The 20635-nt window shown below is 39.3% G+C and overlaps 2 protein-coding genes across 10 annotated transcripts; one reads left to right on the forward strand and one right to left on the reverse strand.

Moving 5' to 3' along the window:
• The first annotated feature begins 619 nt into the window (after positions 1-619).
• LOC110015650 (uncharacterized) lies at positions 620-4231 on the forward strand. Of its 2 annotated transcripts, none has more exons than XM_078952532.1 (5): positions 620-1026; positions 1789-1980; positions 2108-2204; positions 2374-2620; positions 3971-4231. In XM_078952532.1, exons 1-5 carry the CDS (start codon positions 1000-1002, stop codon positions 4098-4100), a joined length of 693 nt encoding a protein of 230 aa, XP_078808658.1. In that variant the 5' UTR covers positions 620-999; the 3' UTR covers positions 4101-4231. The 2 variants fall into 2 exon arrangements, with proteins under 2 accessions (XP_078808658.1, XP_078808660.1); XM_078952534.1 differs by having other exon boundaries at positions 624-1026; positions 2374-2423.
• An 802-nt stretch (positions 4232-5033) lies between these two features.
• LOC101162965 (serine/threonine-protein kinase pim-1) lies at positions 5034-19781 on the reverse strand. 8 transcript variants are annotated; one of them, XM_078952528.1, is made up of 17 exons: positions 19686-19781; positions 19481-19541; positions 15955-16068; positions 14862-14929; positions 14733-14782; positions 13124-14155; positions 12782-12904; positions 10056-10328; positions 9855-9949; positions 9626-9673; positions 9300-9518; positions 8877-9057; positions 8634-8804; positions 8210-8548; positions 7976-8109; positions 5959-6145; positions 5034-5883 (listed from the first exon to the last, which is right to left on the reverse strand). In XM_078952528.1, the coding sequence occupies exons 8-14, from the start codon at positions 10177-10179 to the stop codon at positions 8457-8459; spliced, it is 930 nt and encodes a 309-aa protein (XP_078808654.1). In that variant the 5' UTR covers positions 10180-10328; positions 12782-12904; positions 13124-14155; positions 14733-14782; positions 14862-14929; positions 15955-16068; positions 19481-19541; positions 19686-19781; the 3' UTR covers positions 5034-5883; positions 5959-6145; positions 7976-8109; positions 8210-8456. The 8 variants fall into 8 exon arrangements, with proteins under 8 accessions (XP_078808654.1, XP_078808656.1, XP_078808655.1 ...); XM_078952530.1 differs by lacking the exon at positions 13124-14155; XM_078952529.1 differs by having other exon boundaries at positions 14733-14929.
• Positions 19782-20635: the final 854 nt, after the last annotated feature.

The raw sequence follows: 20635 nt of genomic DNA on the forward strand, positions 1-20635 counted from the left end.
TTTTGTAAGTATTTTTGATTATAAGCCCTTAAATCTAAAATTATTTTGTGGTCTTTTCAGTTTTTTTACGTACATATACCAGCTGAACCAACTTCTGGTCCTGTTTTTGCTGTAGCCTTCCTCCTATGTGTTCCAATAACATGAAAGATAAAAGGCAAGTTGATGACTTCAATAATAAATACTGCTTTCAAACAGCAAATGTTAGATTTTATAGTGAATTTATATAGCAATTATTTGAATTATTACAGATAATATTTCATTTTATACACTCATCTTCAAATTTGTAAGTAAAATATTGTTTTGAATATGTATAGATTTATATAATCAAAAATCAGCTTTTGGGGCTTTTAAGTGTATTATAATATTTCCAGACAAAAACAACCCCAAAGCGGTATTTTGGTTGTTCAACTATTGTATTTTACCACAAAGTGAACTACAGAATCCATTTCTGATATTTTTCTGTCACACTGATGTCACCATGGCTTCTTCTGGGTTAGCCCTTGTGCTATCTTAGATGACCCCACCCTTACATTAACGTGTTCTCCCTACCATGAGAACACGTTAATGCACTTCGCATCACATCCAGTCTCTGTTGGGGCGGCACTGACCAGCTTCATCATGGCCTAAGTGCAAGTGGACACCAGTGAGGTTCAAAAATCATTGATGAAAAAAGGTTCAACACACTGTCTAGTGGGTCTAGATGACCCAACTCCCAATGGTAAAGTAAAGTGCCTAGGATAGCACAAGGATTAAAGGCTATTTTCAGAATCAACATTTTCTCTTGGGCATAGACCTTTTTCGCAAAAACCGGAAATACGTCATCAACGTGTAAAACCAGTTCCGGTTTGTGCTTTGTTGGCGGAGAAATGGCAGCTAGACTAGTGTTTTCGACGAGCCTGAGTTGTCTTCCGAAGTTCACCAGCGCCGATGTGGTGAAGAGTGTGGAGATGCATTCGTCCACTAAAGGGAGCAAATTGGACAAGGGGTATAAATTCTTCCATGAAGAGTTTATCCACAATTACCAAGGTAAGCTTTAGCTAGCTTAGCCATAGCCGCATCATCACCGGTAAAATCTGTACGTCAACTGTAAATCTCTTAGGTGTTGTGAATTTGTAATATAAGGTAACACATGGCAGTGAATATTTTGTGTGTATAAGTGCAAATGCATGAGATTAACATAACAACCAGTAATTTGGTGAAGCTGTACTTACTATGTTAATATGAAATATTACTGACATTGTATTGTAAAATTGTGTATTTTTTCTATGTGAGATAACACATAATGTTTTGTTGTAGTATCAAATATACTCCAGGGACAGGTGGTAGTGAGAGGTAGATGCTTCAGGTCAATGAGAAAGAGTGAGGAGCCTCACAAACTGGAGATTTGACTATAAAAGACAGTATGCCGGTTGGCAAAAGTTGCCCGTTCTGGCGTGTTTGTTCTTGTTCTTGCTGCGGTTGCGGCACTTTCTTCACTTACTATTATTTTACTGAAAGTAAGGTGACCAGAAGTCCTCTTTTTCCTGGACATGTCCTCTTTTTTGATCCCTATATAATAAAATAACATTGAACATAGATGAAATGTGATCATATTTGCTTCATGTATGCAGCTCTGCACACCAATTACTCTCGATGAAATCTCTCACAAACTCAAATCTGGTCACCCTACTGAAAGTTATAGTTTCATGTTATAATGAACATTGACATAGCAACATAAGGACTACTTAATTGTAACCTATTTAATTGTAACCTATTTAATTTTAACCTATTTAATTTTATTGGGTCTAGATATCACTGGATGCAGAAAGTGCCAACCTGAAGGCTTTCTCCTGCAGTTGTGCGGCTGGTAAAGGATTCTGCAATCATCTAGTTGCCATTTTGTACCAGACCGCACATTATTCACAGCTGGGTCTGCAGGCAGTTCCACCCCCCCTGGCCTGCACAAGTGGCTTGCAAAGATGGCACAGACCAAGAACACAGGTGGGTTTGTGATCAAATTATCATTATGATTCAAGAACTGATGTGTATCCATAACAACTGTAAATTATTATAAAAACACCCCCAGTAGTGACTACAGACTAATTGCTTTTTGCCTTTTACTTGTAAGGGAATCCATCCTGAACCTGTAAGTGAGCTGGTGGTGCAAAAGCCCAAAACCGTTGGCAGGGACGGTCTGAGGTCCACACTGTACAAGGCATATACAGGTGAATAATTTAACTTTTTGTTGCTTTGTGAGAGCAAGTTAAGTTTTTTTTTATGTAATGACTAATCAATTTATGGTTACTGCAGGTATAATGAATACAATTTAATTGTAGTTATGCACTCATCTCTTTTCTTTTGTGTGACCAATAATCTTGTGTTTCTCTCGTGTAGGACCACTGCCAGATCCAGATATGATGGCATCTGGAAGCAAATTAAGCCAGGTGCAGCCCCAATCTCTCATGGCTGTTGTATTGGATGGGGTTTCTGAGATGGAGCTGTCGCCATCCATTTTTGGTTCTGTCCCTCGTGGATCCCCCATGTCCTATCACTGTCCACCCAAGAAGTCCAGTGACCTCCTCCTACACCACATGGCTCCAGAATTTCCCTCCCTTCCTGTGATGCAGCACACTTTTCCCAGGTTGCATTTTGTCCCGACCTTGCATCAGTTAATACATCTCCAGTCTCTAGAAGTGTCACCGCAGCTGTCCTGCGAGATAGCAAAAGAAACTCAGCAGCAATCCAAATGTCCTGCGTGGACACAGCTACGTATTTACCAAGGCAACCGACGCGCTGCATTATGGGATATGTAGTGAAATGATGACACTTTTACATGTCGTCAGGGAGCTTAAGCGCTGCATTATGGGATATGTAGTGAATTATTTTGCTGGGTAGCTGAAGCGCTGCAATATGGGATATGTAGTCGACTAGAGCAGTGTTTTTCAACCAGTGTGCCGCGGCACACTAGTGTGCCGTGGGAGATGGTCAAGTGTGCCGTGGGAAATTACCCTCATTAATCATTCACTGATCTAAAAACATTTTCCATCTCCAGGAAATCACCTCTTTGTTCATCCAAACAGGCCCTGATAAAACACTGAGTAGTGAGGAATATAAAAGATCTTAAAATTACTTTTTCTTTGTGTTTATTTGATTCTATTAAAGACATTTTGATAAGAATGACGGTATTTACCTGCAGCTATAGCGGTTTGCGGGAAAGTCCCGCCCCTTTACCTGTCTCCGCCAATCATTGTTGAAGGCTTAATCACATGTCAGCAGTCTGACCAATCAGAAGTGGTTAAAGTCTTCACTTCCTTGTTCTTAATTCTGCTCATAAATTCTCTGTTCCAACAAAAATACCAGCTAAAGCTCGTCTTTAGCGGTGTAGCTTTCCACAGAGTCCGGTGTCAGACCATGAACAAAACAATGAAGCTCACAGACGCGAGTCTTTCTGCCCTTTTTCGGCAGTTTTCACACTACATCTCCCATGATGCATTGGCTTAAAGGGCCAGTGTCCCAGCGCACAATGAGTGCGCGTGAAATGTCTAGAAACCTCAACGGACAAACAAACAGTTTCTAAATTTTCTAATTTAACTTTTATTTCATCTCTTAGAAAAAACAGCCGCAACTTCCTGCTTTTTTGGCCACAATTATCACAAAATGCACGTGAGATTGCGGGGGGGGGGGGGGGGGGCTGTCGATCAATAGAGACCATGAATTTCTGCTTATTTTTTTTATTTTTTTGGATGCTGGTGTGCCGCGGGATTTTTGTCAAGGTTAAAGTGTGCCGTGGCTCAAAAAAGGTTGAAAAACACTGGACTAGAGGCATACCTGCTGCTCTTTTTCTGGACACTTTTCCACCATTTCTGCGTCTGAAATGATCTGGGGCTGCATTGTTTACACGATCAGCTGTTGTCACCTTGCAATCTATCCGGTTTTAGCTGAATTGATGTTTTGTGACTCCATGAATCCACTCATGGCTCTTCCTCTCCAGGTTCCAGCTGCTGCGCTCTGGATCAGCTGATGTTGGAGTCCTCACCACTGCCTGCAGTCCATCTCTGATCCACCCTGCTGGGCTTTCATTTGGCACCATCAGCTGTCAAGTCTGTGCTCCAGTGAGCTGAGGACCTGACAGGGTTTCCTTTCCTCTTTTTTTGTTATTTTTCAGTCTGTAGATTTCTTACTTCATTTTAAAGTGAACTATTTTGCTTTTTCTCATTTTTTTGCCCATAAATCTTACTTTTTTTTCATTATATGAGCAACCTGTTATTTTCTTCTTTTTTACTATTAAATTCCCTTTCTTTTAGCTTTTTTTGAAAAAGATATTTATTTAATCATGTATATTTTTATATAATAATATATATATTTATAATTTCTTTAACTCAATTTTTTTCATAACCTATGGTTTACATGTAGTCGCTGGTTCCACTCCCCAGATGAGTAGATGGACAACTTTTAGGAGTTAGGGTTCCACTTTTCTTTGTCAGAGGTCTTTTTGTTGTCTACTTCTTTTAAGTTTCTCTTTATTTTGTTTGAAATTATTTCAAGTGTTGAGTTTACATCATTTTTGTTGAAGATTCAAACCAAAAATACTCAACTTTATCTGAATTCCACTAAAGTGAAGTCAGTCCTACTTGTTCCAGAGGTGTGATGGTTCTAAACTAGTGTATGTTTGACTGCAGCTCCATGAAAAGCAGCAGCATAGAAATGTTCATTTACCTGATCTAGGACACATTGATCATATTTAACATCAGCTCCCTCTGAATCTAGAATGGATTTTTCCATTTATTAACAAATAAAAACAACATCAATATCTGTCTTTCTATCTAAAATTAGCTTTAAATGTAACAAATGCAGCTTGTTGGAGCTATAAAAGCTACAATCCAACCATCTGTGCTGATGGAACCAAAACCTTTGACATCTTTTCAAAATGCTGAAACTCATGTTTTTCTATCACAGATACACAGCCAGTTCCATCATTTGTTACTGAGCAGAAGTATTTTATTCTTGATCAAAATGACAATATTAAACCTGACAGAAAGAGACAGACTCACAAGTAAGAAGTAAAAAGTCCCATTTTTATTTACTACAGAAATTCCTGATGGTTAAAAAAACAGAAGCAAAGATGTACAATTTTACGGCAATTTGGTTTGGTTCTCGTCATTTAGTTTTAATCAGAGACACTTTAGGTTGTTTAGTTGGCAACAAGTTAGTGTTTTTAATAACACAAATTGGTATTTAATGCTTATAAATTAGATTTTGTCCTCATAAATGAGAATTTTGTAAACACAGTTTAGTATTTTGTTGAGACAAATTAAAATTCTGTTACACAAATTAGTATTTTATGCACATAAATTAGATTTTCTCCTTATAAATGAGCATTTGTAAATGCAATTTAGTATTTTGTTAGGAAAATTTACAATTTTGTGTACACAAATCAGTCTTTTCTGCACAAAGGTAGGATTTTGTGAATATTAATTAGCATTTTGTGTGCACAAATTGGACTTTTGTGATTACAAATGAGCAATTTCTGCCCACAAATTAGCAATATATGTGCAGAAACTAGCATTAGAAAACTAGAATTAGCCACTGTTTATAATCTGTTAATTAAGTAAAATATATTAGATAAAATAAAGTTAATTTTCTAATTTAAGGAGTCTAAATTGATCTATTAATACATGTGATGGGTACTCTTTACTTCTGCTGCCCAATTGTAATTAGAACCCCAGTGTGGTTGTGCACGCTCCGCCCCCCAACCCAAGCTCTCAATGAAGACGAGGTAAAACTCCCTGTGAGGCCAATTCAGGAAGAACCCTCTGGAAAGGCAATTCAAAGAGAGATGGCCCTTCCACCGATGGCTGAGGGGTTGAAGGAGCTGCAGAAGGAATCCCCCCAGCATCTGGGGACCTGGAAGACAGAAAACATTTTGTTCAACGACTGCAAGAAGTTCTTGAAATCTGGGATGGGAGTTCTTTTGCTTACTCTGTATTGATGACATAAACTCTTCTTTGTCTTGAGGCTGATTCCTTTAGGGGTCACCATGGCGACATGTCCGTCTTTAGCTGTGGGTGTGGTTAGAAGGACTTGGTATGGTCCTTCCCACCATGGGCTGGCCCAGTTCTTCCTCTTTGATGAACACCCAGTCGCCTGGTTTCACTGATGTGGTTTCCTGTGGAGATAAAGAGTCAGATTGCAGTCAATTTGCACTGGACACCTCCTTCTGGTTTATTATCCTTACGATAAAGTCTGCTAATGTTTTTCCTTCATCAGGTTTTTGTAAGTTAGTGGCTACTTTAGGCTTTACAAGTCCCACAAGATGCTGACATCCATGAGTTGTGCGTTCATTTTTGCTTTGTTGGAGTAAGGCTACGTTCACACTGCAGGGCTTAATGCTCAATTCGGATTTTTTGAAAAAATCCGAATTGTTTGCTAGACCGTTCACATTTCCAAGTAAATCGAACTTTTGTGATCTCCAGTGTGACCGTGACACGACCCAAACGAGACCCGCATGCGCAGAAGCCAGAAGAATACTCAACGGTGAACGACGTCACTTGTTTGCGGAGCAGATGTCAACAACAGTTTTGTCAAATGCGGAGCTCTTTTATAATATTAAATTTATTTTCACGAAGGAGCAGCACAATTACAAATTTTCTCATTTTAAGAAGGCAATGGAGTCGGGATCGTCACTGTTGTGGAATGGAAATGTGTATGTGTTGGGCCCGCGCGCCCCGTGTGTGTGTGCAAGCGCGTGCCGCGATAGAGAATAGGGGGGGGGGGGCAGTGTGGGCGCGCATTCATGTTGTGTGTTACGGAGGACGGTAATAAAAGAAGGTTTCCCCCAAAGTAAATGCTATGGACTCTTTATCAACCCGTTCTGGAGAATCTAAGGATCAGAACAGGGAGGAGGAGGAGGATCGCCCGGGTCCCCTGCGCTTCTGAGCACGGTGACGGTCGGAAGGGGAGAAAGAAAAAAAAGTTATAGCTGTAAAGGTTCATCACCACGCTCTGCCATTTATCTGGAAAATTTTTCAAAAACCGCCCAGTTGCAATAAGAGCCCTGGAGTTTGGCCTGAAAAGAGCGATCAGCCCAAATATTAATCCAATCGGGGATCTCGCTTCCCTTCCACTGACTGATCTCAGCAGCATCGTCCACCATGGTTGATGTTTACGTTCTCGTTCCCGCCTACTTCAACGCAAAATGATGACGTTTGTTGCGTGTCGATGACGTACAGTTCGGAATCAAGTCGCCTGGCCGGTCAGACGGCGGTCGCAATTGAAAAGAACGGCTACAATTCGGATTCAGGACGGCAAACCCACGGGGCCTGGGTCGCAATTGAAAAGATCGGATCTGTGTCATTCAGACTGTCATGAAAAGATCGGAATTGGGCCACTTAGGGGCAAAAAATTCGGAATTGGGTCGTTTCAGCCTGCAGTGTGAACGTAGCCTAAGACTTCATCTGCATGATGGACTGAAAGTTGTAATGGATGAAATGAATCTACATCCACTGAGGAGGCCATCGATGCAGCACAAACTGCCTGTATGCATGCTGATAGAGATCAGGCTACAGGATCAAGTATTTTGGAGTAAAATGTAAGATGGAGTGATTTGTCTCTGTGTCTTTGCATAAATTTAAGTTGATTTCATTTCTATAGCACCTTCCATGTAAAAACAGCTCAAGGTGCTGTACATGAACACAAACATGAACACAAAACACCAATCCCCACACATGTAATAAAATAATTAAATAATTAAATACACATAAACAAACACAAATAAAAGAGAAATGATTATAAAAACTTAAAGAAGAGAAGTAACTTAAGTAACTACATTTAAGTACCTCAGACTCATCTGGACATAGAAACACAGAAATATTCTGTTACTTGATCTAAAAAATAAAATCAGATTTTACTAATAAATAAGGAGGGAATTTTGTCCAAATGCTCCAACCGTTTTGGTCTTTGGACCATTTTGGGTTTTGTTGTGTCGTAGATTTCTTACCTCATCCAAATGTGACCCCGCCCTCTCATGATGCTTTTTGGTTTGGTCCCCAGCTGAAGATGTGTCTTGCGGTTTGTTTTTGTTTTTTTATTCGTTTTCTTCTTCTTGTGGTTTTGTGGCAGCACTAGTGGAATCTACAGATGACAACAACACAGTTCATTGATCCAGAATATTAATATCAAAGACAGCAGAGAGTTAAGGAAGTGATGGTTTGTAGTGCTGAGGATTTCTTACCTCATCTAAATGTGACCCCGCCTTCTTTTGAAGTTCTCTTGTTTGGTTTCCTGATGAAGATGTTTCTTTAGGTTTGCTGGCAGAGCTGCTGGAATAAATGACAAAAACACAGAGAGTTGATATTTTGTTCACATCGTCCAGCTCTGTTAAGATGTTACTGTTATGTTGTGGATGCATGTGTGTGTGTGTGTGTGTGTGTGTGTGTGTGTGTGCGTGCGTGTGTGTGTGCATGTGTGTGTGTGTGAGATTATATCAGCCATGGATGCTGCAGCAGCTCCTTCAGCTTGGGCCTGAATGAAGGGTAAGACCTCAGACACGATTTCAAAAAACACTGGCAGTCTGAAAAAAAGAGGATGAATACTGGTGAAGGTGAGAGCTACAGTAATCCAAGAGCTGAAAGAACTTCTGGACAGAGTTTTCTTACCCGGGGACAGGTCTTCCCTTATCTTCAGCTTATTCATTGCAAACTTTCTGGTGTTGAAGCCCACTCCATGTAAAGCCTCATTCCCAACCACTCCAAGCTGCCACACTGTGGTTGGTTCTGCTCTGTAGCCGGAGCCAAACATAGACTCTGGGGCAGCAATACTCAATGTGCCTGAAAAACAGCAGCTTCAGGTCAGTTGATGCTCCTCAGTGGTTTCCTTTATGGCAGATGCTGATCTGTTACCTGCAAAGTCTGTGAACACGGAGGTCTCCTTGGTGAAACAGCTCAGTCCAAAGTCGATGAGGCGAGCACGCGGGACACTGGAGCTCGTCTCAATCAGGACATTTTGAATTTTGATGTCCCGATGGAAGATGTGCCTCTCCTCAAGATCCACAGCTGTGTGGATCAGCTGTTTCATGATGATCTGGAAGACATTACAAAAACCCAATGAGGAAAAGGAGGGACAACTTCTAGAGCTGCTTCTCAGGAGGACAGGGTCTGTTTTTCTCTTAGTTCTAATCTTTGCAAACTTCTCAGCCTGTTTGCATCAAACAGTGAACTAACATGTTCAGCCAGATTTCAGTCAAAGATCAGAACTTCAGGAAGTTTCTTCAGGAGTAGAAGGAGAACATCTGGAACAAATAGAGAATGTGAACACAAGCCTACCTTAACTTCATCTTCCTCTGCTATGCCTCCTCTGTTCTTCAGGTACACTTTCACGTCTGTGGCTGGGATCGGTCTCTCCATTACAAGGACGATCTCCTCCTTCAGATCGTACCAGTCCAGCAGAACCACGGGGGAGGCTTTATCTGGAGACTGTAGCTGTGGGTCTTTCAGCTTCTGCATGACGGCCACCTCCGCGCAAATGAACTGTCCGTGTTCATCCTGCGGAATCACCACAAAGAGAGGATGAAGAGGAGAACTGCAAAGGAACACATTCAGAGCAGAGATCTTCATCATGACTTCTGCAGCGCTGCATGACTCCCACTCACCACCTCTGTATTTAGATCGAAGCCTTTTCCGATGCGTTTGATGGCCACCTGCAAGACACAAACACATGTGGTCAGAAAATCTGAAGGTGAAACATCCGACAAACTCAGACATTTCAGATTAAACCTTCAACTAACACGGACCAGATGAAGCAAAACCATCCATGTTTTCAATGTGTTTTCCAATGAAAGCCTGAAGCTCGTTCACTGCAGCTGCATGACAAACACTGACCTGCAGGTTGTCTGATCTGCGGAAGCCGCCAAAAACACATCCAAAGCCGCCTTCACCCAACTGCTCCATCTGCTCGTATTTAGCTTCAAAGTCATCTGAAGACAGAAATGTTAGTTCAGGTGTGATGGAAGGAACTTTTTTCTAAAAACTAAAATCAAATTTTACTAATAAACTACTATTTAGTAAAAATAAAGAACCGACCTTCGCTGGTCTTGACCGAGGAGGTGTTGGTTCGACTGAGAGAAGTTCTCTTTTCGATGATCTTCTTCAGTTTCTTCAGAAAGTCTTTCTTATTCTTCATCGTCTTTAATCTGGTGGGCTTCATGGGCTCTGCAGGCTCAGATGGTTCAACCTTCCTCTTTTTGGTTTCTCCATCATCATCATCAGAGCAGGCCTTTCTTTTCAGCGCTTTGGTCCTGCCACCCTCTTTAGACGGGACTCTTTTAGACCGGCTGCTGCTTGTTTTTTCCTCATCTTCAAGAAACAAAAAACAGTCAAACAAAAATCACAGTTAAAGGGAAAAATCATTTGGAATTCATATATTTTCTAACATTTTAGTTCATGAATCTTCGACATCTTCAGTAGTTCGATGATAAAAACCTTTATTTACAACTTCTGAATCGTACAACTTGACTCAATGAGCACAAAGTTGCAAGTGACTTTTAATCTCCAACTGAAGTTTTTTATATGCGTTGCTAAACAACCAATGTGACATCAATAACTGACGTATAAAAACTGCTGGTTTTTAACAATATGTCACTTCTTCATATTAATGCTCAGTAAACTTTCTTTAAACTTTAAGCTGTTAAAAAGGAAAAATCCTCCTCTTCTATACAGTAATAATCTGTTAACAAAGCTCCACTCCATCAAGCCCTAACCTACACACATCAAACTCATGTTTCTGCAGAACTTTGTTCACGTTAGTAAAGTACATTTAAATACAACGGAAATCACATTTTCTCAAGGAATATTTTAGAAAGAAATTGAATTTAACCTTTTTGTTTTAATATAAAATATAGGAATATTTTTAATAGATCAAATTTAAGTAAATTAAAACTTGGTATGGAAAATTTAATAACTGGTAAATGTTTTTGTAACAACTCTGTCAAACATCTTTGGAATCGATAATATAATAGAACAATTGCAGATTAAAGAAATCATCTCTGAAAACAAATAAAAAAATGATTCAGTTCTTAAAGTGCCGCCACATATTGCAGCAAAACATTCTACAAAACTGTCGCTAACCAGGATAATGTTTCATATCCGCCTCAGGGTCATGCTTCTTATTCATTTCTTTCTCCATTTTCTTCAGTAGTTCGATGATAAAAACCTTTCTTTACAACTTCTAAATCGTACAACCCGACTCAATCGCACAAAGTTGCAAGTGATTCTGAATCTCCAACTGCAGTTTTTTTATATGAACTGTTCTCGTTGCCAAGCAACCTATGTGACATCACTACATGTCTCCTCTCTGTGTTGACATTCAAATCAACGCATCTTAGAATGTTTTGGGCAAAAACTGTTGATTTTCAAAATGTGTCAAATTCTTCACATTGATGCTGAGTGAACTTTCTCTAAACTTTGTCATTTTTAGGCAAAGATTACAGAAGAAAAAAAAAACTAAAGAAAAAAAACCCAGAATGTCAGTGCGTGGATTTACACGGACATGCCAGCAGCAGAAAAAGTGCATTAATAAAATTAATGCGTTTACAATTTTTTTACAAAATTATTGATCGACCTCATGACAGCAGAGATAAATGATTGGAAAATGTGAATAAATGTGATGAATGGTATTATGATATAATAATGAACATTATGGTAATTTTCCAAACTTTGGATTTATCACTTCATTAGGATAGCTCAAATCTATATTTTTAAAAAGTTGATGTTTTTTATTCATTCATTTATCAATCGGCCTTGCGACAGACTGGCGACCTGTCCAGGTGTACTCCGCCTTCGCCCAACAGTACGTGATTTACACAGACGGCCCAGTGACCCCGAAAAGCATGGATGGATGGATCATATTCTAGCAAATGAATATAAAAAAGAGGAAATACAAGGTAGAGGACAAGTTCAGGCGAGTTGGTGTCTTTCTGGGGTGTCTTCGGTAAGAACACACTGAAGCCTGAATGCAGTTTCCACAGTTGAATGCAGATTGATTTGAATCTGTCCACATCCATTCAAATAAGGTCCAAAACTGAGACACACAGGTGTGCATAACTATTTATGCACAAGATCGTCAGCTGGATTATGTTGAAGGTCGATGTAGCGCCAAGCTTTCAGGTCAGTGAGTTCCTGTATTTCTGCCACCCTGCAAAATCTTTAAACCGACACGGTTCTGAATGGAGCCAGGTAGGCCTGCACAATATACTGCAAATTTATCTTTATCGCGATATCAAGCTGTGCAATATGCATATCGCAAAAGTCATCACAAATCGCAATAAATGGTTACCTTAAATATGCTAAAACAATCTTATGGCAGCTTGAAGCATTTAACGAATCAAATAAATCCATTTATGCATTTGACCAATTGGATGGACCCTTTTATGTTAGATGTTTGCATCCTACCTCGCCGAGGGTCATTTGGAGTATACATTTTAAACTGTTGCAGTGAAATGGCAATGATGCTTTTGGTTGTTTTGCTATTTGTTTATTTACCGAAAATTATATTGTTATCGCAATATTGATCACTTATATCGCATATCGCAAGTTTTCCTCATATCGTGCAGCCCTAGAGCCAGGTGAAGCCAGTGGTTGAATCGCTCCACAGCACAACATAACGAATGTCAAGAGGGATCTCGTTTTTCGGAGGTCTTGCTAAGTGTGCACTTATCACTGCTCTACACAGCTCCGACCGAGGCATGGACAGTTGCTACTTTTGAAGGAGCAATGAAATAACATGCATGAACCGTGCCTCTGCCTCCCACCTGTACCAAGCTGTCAGAAGATCTTGTGGAAGTTGGATCATCCCAGTCTCTGTGATTGTCCCACAGCTGCTGAACCAGTAATTTTGTACGTGTTGTGTAGGGAAGTATATTCCGTCAACGGAACTGTGGAGGAGCGGAAAAAAAGAAATGCGATGAAACAAACAAAACCTAAACAGAAATTCAGATTGTGTTCTTGTTCTGTGCTGGGCCTGATCAATAATTTTGTGTACACCAACTGTGTACATAAAATTATTTTAATAGGGTGTACAGTTACAACATTGCTTTTCTTTTGATTTAAAAACAGGCAACAGACTACAAACAGATTACAAATGTCCCACCCACCTAATGACCAAATTCAAATAAAACAGATAAAATGACGTTTAAATGTCAGGATTTCTGTTTTTTTTTGGTTTGTGCTGCTGTTGTTGTGTTTGTTGTTTTTGGGCATGTGGGGCCAGACCAGGGGCCTGTTTCAGAAAGGAGGTTAAGTGTAAACTCTGAGTGCATTAACCCTGAAATCAGGGAAACCCTGGGTTTTCCGTTTCAGAATGGGAGGTTTGTTAAAGTCAAAAGTTTGTTGTAAGTCAAAACCGTTTCTGAAAGAGAGGTAACTTATACTCGGAGTCAGTATCCATGGTTACTTATGCTGTGAACCTAACCTGGTCGGGAGCAGGTTTTATTCTCCAAACTCAAAGTTTCTGCCGGTCCCCTCCCCTTTTTAAAGACGAAGCGGTATTTTTCGCTTTAACCTTCATTGCCCACATGTCCGTCACACAGAGACGGTCTAAGTGACAAGAATGGCTTGTTCTTTTTTGGAGGACCCAATAGACGAGGAGGCTGCATTAATTCATAGAGAATTATATTTACGAGGATTTTGAGAAGACTCGATTTTTTTTTTCACTTTCAGCTGCTGCCATGTTCTTTTAATTCCTGCAGGATTGCATCTACATGAAAATGAAATCAGGGACATTGAATTAAATTAATGTAACAATTACTTCTTGGAAACACAATTTTCTAGCACTGCTTACTTTCTTAATCCCGTATAAACCTATACCACTTGATCAATACAAGGGTAGTGTTGCAGCGTGTGTGTGCTGAGCGGGGTGCGATCCACGAGAGACAAGGGGAGGGGCGATTGCAGGTGCAGATGGGGGGGGGGGGGGGGGGTGAGCACGGAGCAGAGGTGTGTGCGTGGAATATATTGTGTGTTCGGAGGACGGAGCACTTAGTTAAATAAAGAGGTGTCATTCCCAGAATAACTGTTTTGGAGTCATTCTTAATCCGCTCTGGAGGTTGAGGGTTTCCAACGGGAAGTGAACCCCGAAGGAGATTTCCCTTCGGCCCTGAAGGAAATCTCCCCTGCGCTTCTGACCACTGCCGGAAAGAAGAGAGAAAAGAAAGGAGAAGCCTTCGCGCAGCGAAAGGTTCAACAGTAGACAAAAGTTCACTTTTAAAAACACAGTTGCATGTATTAATATTAAACTGACCAACGTTTGCAAGAGGGGAAGGTTAACAAGAAAGTCCTCCAAACATTACCGACGTTAAATGCATTTTCCGCCAGATTGGTTCTGTACACTATGCAGCATTTCATGCATTTACACCAGGAATAACACTTCAAAAGTACACCTTAATATCGCCATTTTTTATTTCACTCCTTACGCTATTTAAAAAGTTATTACAGCCAATATTTTATAACAATGATTTAAATACAAACTTAGGCATTAACTTGAGCAGCTATGTTTTTCCACGCTAACTGTCTCTGTTTTGCAGATGCAGCGGTGTTGCTTTTCTTCCGGAATATGTGCTCATATTGACTGTAACTCTGCAGCAGCACGTCAAGTTCAGCTGGCGAAAAATACGCAGACCTCTTTTTTTCACGGTTGCCATGGTGACTCGTGATATCTGCGCTCCATTGATAATGGCTTCTTATAGTCGCGGTGCTCACGCTCACCTCCGAATCAGTCCACTCAGAGTTGATTGATCTAACTCTGATCAGCTTCTCTGAAACAGAAAACTCAGAGTTGTTAATCTCCCGATTGACCAACTCAGAGTTCAAGTTCAACCTCAGAGTTGGTCGAACCTCCTTTCTGAAACAGGCCCCAGTAGGCTGTGGAAGGTCTGGAGCTGCTAAGATCACAGCAAACCACACTGAAAGAAAATATAACAGTGGTTTAACTTCAAAAAATTGAAGTAATCTGTCACAGCTAATATATATGCATGTCTCAATGTAAATAAATAATTTAGCCTAACCTCTTTTTTTTTTATTTCAGTTAAACTGATTCTGTGAGGTGAAGAAAAGCCATTAACTTGAGTTTTTCTAAATCAAACTAAATAAGTTCTGTTTTTTACTCAATGGAAATGTTCTACTATATCTAACCTGAAAAAAAGACTTGATATCATCCATTTTTTAACCTTTGAGTTATGTACTTTTGAAAGTTGTCTCAGATAAAAATGTCAGGTTCACAATCTAATTACCGGTAACTGAATTAAGCTATAGAATTATATTTTGATGTACAGAGTCAGAACACATTTCTTCATGTAAACAATATTTATTGTTCCATGAACACATCTGTATACAATGTCTGTCTGCTTTAGAGAACTAAATTAAGAAAAATTAATGTTTTAAGTAATATTTTTTAACGCTGAACTCGGCAGTTTTCCCAAAATGGACTGAGATTAAGAACGTGTACCTAAAACAAAATCTGCACATGTTTCCTTTTCCATTTAAAATATTTTTGACATTTTAAACAATATTTCAACAGACACAAAAGTGTGTCTGTAACTGTCAAGGTCCTTTTTTTGAGTTTGACCAAAACAAACACTAAACAAAAAATACAATGACTTTCCAGGTTTTTAGTACAGTAATGCTAGTATCCCCCAAACATGGGCTCCTGTTTAAACTCTAAACACAAACATCAAAATAATTTTTACCTTTTTTCAGAAGCATCAACACAAATGTAAACATCTAGGGATAAAGTGGAATTCAACCACTGACTTAAAGCTGGCTGTTCATTCTGAAAACTTTTGGTGACATTTTTTTCCCCACCAAGCTCCATGAGGACTTTTTGAATGAATTCCAGAGTGTACTGCAGATTTTTGGGATATTTTAGGTTGAGTGCATCTATGAGTTCAAAGAACATAGCTGTTGCAACAGAGGGCATTTCACACAGAACCTGTTTTCCATCTATCCCCATCTTGATGTCTGTTGGTGGACGGAGAAGATCCTCTCTCCCAGTGACAAGTATTGCCATGGTTTCAATCTGCAGAGCATCACTGTCCAGCCCATTCTGCAGACGTAGAAATAAAAACAATTCACAAATTAGGACAACCGGCGTATCACTCTGAAAAGTTTAATTTTGTTTTAGTTAAAAAAGTATGCCTCAATGTGTATGCTCACTTTTCTTTATCAGTGCTTCGGGACTCGATATATATGCCTATGACCCCATGACGTATTTTTGACAGTTTGCTAACGTCAAGCAAGAGTTGTATTCAAAGCAAAGAAAAATCGTGCTCAAAACCGAAATGTCAAATGTCACACTAAATGTAGTTGTGATCTTAACCCAGTGTTTTTCAACCAGTGTGCCGCGGCACACTAGTGTGCCGTGGGAGATGGTCAAGTGTGCCGTGGGAAATTACCCTCATTAATCATTAACTGATCTAAAAACATTTTCCATCTCCAGGAAATCACCTCTTTGTTCATCCAAACAGGCCCTGATAAAACACTGAGTAGTGAGGAATATAAAAGATCTTAAAATTACTTTTTCTTTGTGTTTATTTGATTCTATTAAAGACATTTTGATAAGAATGACGGTATTTACCTGCAGCTATAGCGGTTTGCGGGAAAGTCCCGCCCCTTTACCTGTCTCCGCCAATCATTGTTGAAGGCTTAATCACATGTCAGCAGTCTGACCAATCAGAAGTGGTTAAAGTCTTCACTTCCTTGTTCTTAATTCTGCTCATAAATTCTCTCAGTTCCAACAAAAATACCAGCTAAAGCTCGTCTTTAGCGGTGTAGCTTTCCACAGAGTCCGGTGTCAGACCATGAACAAAACAATGAAGCTCACAGACGCGAGTCTTTCTGCCCTTTTTCGGCAGTTTTCACACTACATCTCCCATGATGCATTGGCTTAAAGGGCCAGTGTCCCAGCGCACAATGAGTGCGCGTGAAATGTCTAGAAACCTCAACGGACAAACAGTTTCTAAATTTTCTAATTTAACTTTTATTTCATCTCTTAGAAAAAACAGCCGCAACTTCCTGCTTTTTTGGCCACAATTATCACAAAATGCACGTGAGATTGCGGGGGGGGGGGCTGTCGATCAATAGAGACCATGAATTTCTGCCGCGGGATTTTTGTCAAGGTTAAAGTGTGCCGTGGCTCAAAAAAGGTTGAAAAACACTGTCTTAACCCATACTTAGTGCCATGTTAAATTTCCTACATCATAAAAGAGTGTCACAGTTGAGAGAGGTGGATCACCTCACCCGGTGTTCTTTAATGAGGTGCTCAACAGATTCAGTAGATCAGACATTTTAGGATGGCTTCTCTTCACATACATATTTGTTTAATCGAGAATTTTTACTCGTATATTTTATCAAATACAGATTTGTTTAATCTTTTGCTCTGATATTTGTACGAAATCTTAACACATATTTAATTGTTTCATGTCTTTTAGCCAAATTAGACTGTTTACAAGTATTTTCTCACCCTTGGCTGGAGTGTTTGAAGAAAAATTATTGCAAAATAATACCCTGTATTTACCTAATATGGAGGTTTATAAACATGTTATACTCCGACTATGAATGAGGAGGCCAGAATTGGTATACAATGTCAATATCTGTATTTTTCTACAGTCAAATTTCTTCAAACTTGCTGTGATGGTCATGAACATCAATACCAACAATATTCCAGTGAAAATTTTGTGTCACCTTTTGATGAAGGAGTATTTTGGATGGTTCAAATGTTTTAATTTAACTATAAAGGCAGGATGCTTAGGGGAACTATAACTTTAATTTCTCTAATATTCTGCAGTCATTCTTCTTCAAACTTGCTGTAATGATCATGAACATCCTTACCAACAATAATCCAGTGGAAGTTTTGTGTCACCTTTGACAGAAGTAGCATTTTGTAAAGTTTACAAATTACTGACTGCCTGAGAATGAGGAGGCCCAAATTGTTTTATAACTTTAATATCTTTACTTTTCTACAGTCAAATTTCTTCAAACTTGCTGTGATGATCACGAACATCATTATCAACCATAATCCAGTGAAATTTTTGCGTCACCTTTGAAAAAAGTGGTATTTTGGATGGTTCACATGTTTTACTTTATCAGTCAAGGCAGGATGCTTAGGTGTACTATAATGTCAATATCTTTAATTTTCTCCAGTCAAATTTCTTCAAACTTGCTGTGATGTTATTGAACATTATTCCCAACAATAATCCAGTGAAAGTTTTGCGTCACCTTTGAAAGAAGTAGCATTTTTTAAGGTTTACATATTACACAGTGTCTGTAAATGAGGAGACCCAAATTGTTCTATAACTTTAATATCTCTAATATTCTCCAGTCATTTTTCATCAAACTTGCTGTGATGTTAGTGAACATTATTCCCAACAATAATCCAGTGAAAGTTTTGCGTCACCTTTGACAGAAGTAGCATTTTGTAAGGTTTACATATTACTGACTGCCTGTGAATGAGGAGACCCAAAACGTTTTATAACTTTAATATCTTTAATTTTCTCCAGTCAAATTTCTTCAAACTTGCTGAGATGTTAGTGAACATTATTCCCAACAATAATCCAGTGAAAGTTTTGCGTCACCTTTGAAAGAAGTAGCATTTTATAAGGTTTACATATTACACACTGTCTGTGAATGAGGAGACCCAAAATGTTCTATAACTTTAATATCTCTAATATTCTCCAGTCATTTTTCATCAAACTTGCTGTGATATTAGTGAACATCATTACCAACAATAATCCAGTGAAAGTTTTGTGTCACCTTAAATGAAGCAACTTTAGAAAGAGTTGACAGGACCAGATGTGATTTTACTTGGAGTTTCTTCATTTCTGCTTGATTCCATTCCATGTCATGCTCAACAACCCACAAAACACTCTTGTCAGTGTTGAATCTCACTTTTAGAATCTGTCTGATTATTATATTTCAGACAAAACACGTTATTTCTGGTAGTTTATTATGGAATGAACAGACATGCAATCCAAATGAATACATTTGTACATCAAATAACGATACAGGGCATGCAATAACTCTCATTTATTTCTGAGTACAGTACATGTAATTTCTATAATGGGTATAACAGTGACATGGGTGATATCAGCGCTTTATGCCGTCTTTCCAGCTCGCTGGGTGTGTGTACCGTAAACTATGATGTAAACGCGCATGCTAAAAGTCAGTGACGGCTGGCGTGACCGCGCTTCCGCAGATGTCGGCTCACTTGACCGCGGTCTAAGAGACCCCACGATAGATCCACGCTGAATGTCTGTAGATATCCAACCTAAACTAACTTCACCGCAGTAGGTTAGCTGCGCTAGCTTAATTGCACAGCAGCTAAAGTTGAATTCGCGGCAGATAACCGCGTAATAATTGCTTAAAAAGTTTGGGGGAAAACTCAAATGAATGTAAGCTTCAAAAAATGCCGACTGTATATTAAAATGAGTGTTTTCGTCTTATTAGAGTAAAGAACTTACCATAAGCTGCTGCTGTCGGTCTCCGCCGGCGGTTAGTTCCTCTTTTCCGAACAAACTACTGCTGCGGGGGGTGAGAGGGGGACTAACGTTGTTTGAAAATTGTGTCCAGGCAGTGAAATAAATCCTCGTTTAAATGTACAATGAGAAAACGACTAAACTCATTACTAGACGATTATTAATGTTGTTGTTTTTGTTGTTGTTTTACCTTGCTTGTCGCTCTGAGAAGCAGTTCAGACTATGGCAGAAATACGGCCCGCCAAATTTGAATTTTATTTAGTGCGCATGCGCAAATCAAACTCAACCTAATAATTGTGCTTTCACAAAACGAAAAAAAATCCACTTTGGGACCCTGTTATCGTTTACATTATGGTAAAGTAAATACAAACAAGAGATTGAGTTAAAGAGAGTAAATAATTTGTTTCATATTATTGCAATAAGTAGAAACGCATCAAACTGATGACAGCAATGGTTTACTTTTTTCCGTTGAGAGAAACTCAGCGTCTTCTGACCTGGAAGGAAATTTTCGTGAGAAAGACAAAGTTTTAAGAGTTTCTTGGTCAGAAAATGTCGAAAACCAAAGATCTGTACTTTGCATTGAAGCATCTGGAACTAAGACATGTTTGTGGTCAAAGTTCAGATTGAAATTTGCCACCAAACTCAGCATCCTGTGGAGGAAAAACTCATGGTTTGTGCCAACACTTGCTTTACTCTCATAATCTCAGTTTCTATCATTGATCTGACGCTGAAATAGAAAAAGTGTTTTACCATCTGTGTTTTTTTAATGGCTGGAAATTAGTTTTTACTGCTAATTTCCTTCGGGTCAGTTCAAAATTGAGCAGCTTCATGTGTGAATGATGATGGAGGAGGTAGAGGATGATGCTGTGAAGAGAAACTGGAACAATCCACTTCCAAACAGATGTTCGTCATCCTGAGGAACGCTCCTCCTATGGAAAAGCAAACAGATTCCAGCTGGTCTGCTTTGTTCTGCTGGATGATCAGACCTGTGGACATGGATAACAAGTTAGAAAATGAAAAGTCATCTCTCTGCTTTATTTAAATGTTTTACAATCTTTAAGCAGATATTCAATGGCGGTTCTATAGCTCAACATGACTGTGATCCGGGGTCTGATCAATGAGGCCTTTAGGAACTCCACA

The sequence above is a fragment of the Oryzias latipes genome, chromosome 9, assembly GCF_053564925.1.
Source record: "Oryzias latipes strain Hd-rR chromosome 9, Olatipes_Hd-rR_3.1".
Classification (NCBI taxonomy): domain Eukaryota; kingdom Metazoa; phylum Chordata; class Actinopteri; order Beloniformes; family Adrianichthyidae; genus Oryzias; species Oryzias latipes.

Coding starts and splice junctions, on each gene's coding strand:
- LOC101162965 (XM_023958757.2), bottom strand. CDS start 11,157: ATGGAGAAAGAAATGAATAAGAAGCATGACCCTGAGGCGGATATGAAA. Junction 9,058..9,299: donor CAGAGGAAGATGAAGTTAAG/GTAGGCTTGTGT, acceptor AATGTCTTCCAG/ATCATCATGAAACAGCTGAT. Junction 8,805..8,876: donor CGTGTTCACAGACTTTGCAG/GTAACAGATCAG, acceptor GCTGTTTTTCAG/GCACATTGAGTATTGCTGCC.
- LOC110015650 (XM_078952532.1), top strand. CDS start 1,000: ATGAAGAGTTTATCCACAATTACCAAG. Junction 1,027..1,788: donor GTTTATCCACAATTACCAAG/GTAAGCTTTAGC, acceptor TATTGGGTCTAG/ATATCACTGGATGCAGAAAG. Junction 2,205..2,373: donor ACTGTACAAGGCATATACAG/GTGAATAATTTA, acceptor TCTCTCGTGTAG/GACCACTGCCAGATCCAGAT.